Source organism: Penaeus japonicus, unplaced genomic scaffold (assembly GCF_977035675.1).
Source record: "Penaeus japonicus unplaced genomic scaffold, GWHDUDI00000001_assembly GWHDUDI00000002, whole genome shotgun sequence".
Lineage (NCBI taxonomy): Eukaryota > Metazoa > Arthropoda > Malacostraca > Decapoda > Penaeidae > Penaeus > Penaeus japonicus.
Window position 1 is genome coordinate 17,912,353 of NW_028234404.1, and position 1,631 is coordinate 17,913,983.

General features: G+C 44.0%; 1 protein-coding gene across 4 annotated transcripts in view; it reads left to right on the forward strand.

Annotated features, from left to right (window-relative positions):
- The first annotated feature begins 234 nt into the window (after positions 1-234).
- Fsn (F-box synaptic protein) overlaps positions 235-1,631 on the forward strand; it is a 38,303-nt gene continuing 36,906 nt past the window's right edge. The window contains exon 1 of one of the 4 annotated variants that reach the window (XM_043023401.2): positions 235-910. In XM_043023401.2, the coding sequence (XP_042879335.1) occupies positions 335-910 (576 nt within the window). In that variant the 5' untranslated portion in view covers positions 235-334. The remainder of the gene's footprint in view (positions 911-1,631) is intronic. The other 3 variants (XM_086548355.1, XM_043023402.2, XM_086548352.1) reach the window with 3 other exon arrangements.

Genomic DNA, 1,631 nt, shown 5'->3' on the forward strand with positions numbered 1-1,631 from the left:
AAATGTTGTTCAGACTCAGGTCCGCATCAAGATTAAACGGCAGGCGAGAAGAAAAAAGAAAATAATGATAACAATAACAATAGAATGATATACATGAAAAGAGCAAAATGAAACAAAAACTTTTTTTTTATTTGTTTCACAAGTTTTTTTTTTTTCCCCCAAGATCAGTTACAAGAGGTTCAATCCCAAGACGGAAGCGAGAGAGAGGATGCGATCTTCTCCTGTTTCTGAAGAGAATCGGGAAGGAGAAGCGCCACCTTTACCTCACCCCTGCCACCGTAGTCAGTATTGTTCTCTCGCGTCTATAGTCTAGTGTTGTTGCTCAGCCGGCAAAATGGTGAATTGGTGCTTCTTGTCTGATCACGTTTTAGAGGTCATATTCTCGTATTTGGACGTGCACGACTTGCGAAACTGTTCGTTAGTGTGTAAGACGTGGTACAGATACTTGAACGACGAGAACAACGACGTGTGGCGGCTGCACTGCATCAGAAAATTGGCCGAGGAGGCTTTGAAATCGGACCTATTAGCATCTGTTCCCACTTATAAAGCCAAGTTAAGAGCCTTCTACCATGCGTGGAACCCGAATGACTGCTCTAGAAACATTTACGTCAAGCCCAATGGCTTCACGCTGCACAGAAACCCAGTTGCCCAGAGCACGGACGGGGCCAGAGGGAAGATCGGGTTCAGATCGGGCAGACATGCCTGGGAAGTGGTGTGGGAAGGACCCCTTGGCACTGTGGCTGTCATTGGCATTGCCACAAAGGACGCTGCTGTGCAGTGCCCCGGGTATGTGGCGTTGTTAGGCTCCGACGAACACTCCTGGGGATGGAATCTAGTCGACAATCATTTGTTACACAATGGAGACTCACAGGGGAATTACCCCTTGTTGAACAATGCACCAAAATATCAGGTATGTTTGCAGAGCCTGCACTGCTGATAAGTTTACGTAAAAAGGCTTGAATTTTGTTCAATATTCAGTTCTGAAGAATTATTTGATAGGGTAAAAATGGTGTTGTAGTCTGTTGGGGATGTGACAGATCTCCTTACAAGCATATTAAATAAATGTCTAAAGAAGTAGTCCTATGTACAGGCATCTATATACCTCACCTCATTGGTGTAAGAAACAGATGGTTGTCATGACTGACAATTATTTCTATATGGTAACCCGTTAATGATGGATGACATATCACTCATTCAGTAGCAGTGCTTGCCACAGGGGATGCAATATCATGTCATGGCTTTCTGTATGGCCAGCACACTGGGTCATAGTGTGCATAGAAAGTGGCCATGCTTCTGGGGGTGAATAGCCTGAGGCATTATACCTGCACATTTTGAGTTACCCCGGCATTAAGTCTAGGCAGAGTCAAAACCACCCTGGTGTTCTCAGGTTAAACTTACGGCTCCAATGAATTAAAGGTTAATATCACTCCTTTTGAGATGGTGTCGGCATGGTGTTTTGTATACCTATTTGGAGAGGTGTTTAGACCACTGCACGCAGGATCAAATCCAACTGTGGGTTATACCAACATGTGGTTGACAGTTTGACATTAAACCTGTCCTTTAACCCCTTTATGAAGTTTTCTTTTAACTTTAGAAAACAATACCACTGGTCTTGCCAACACAGAGGTATT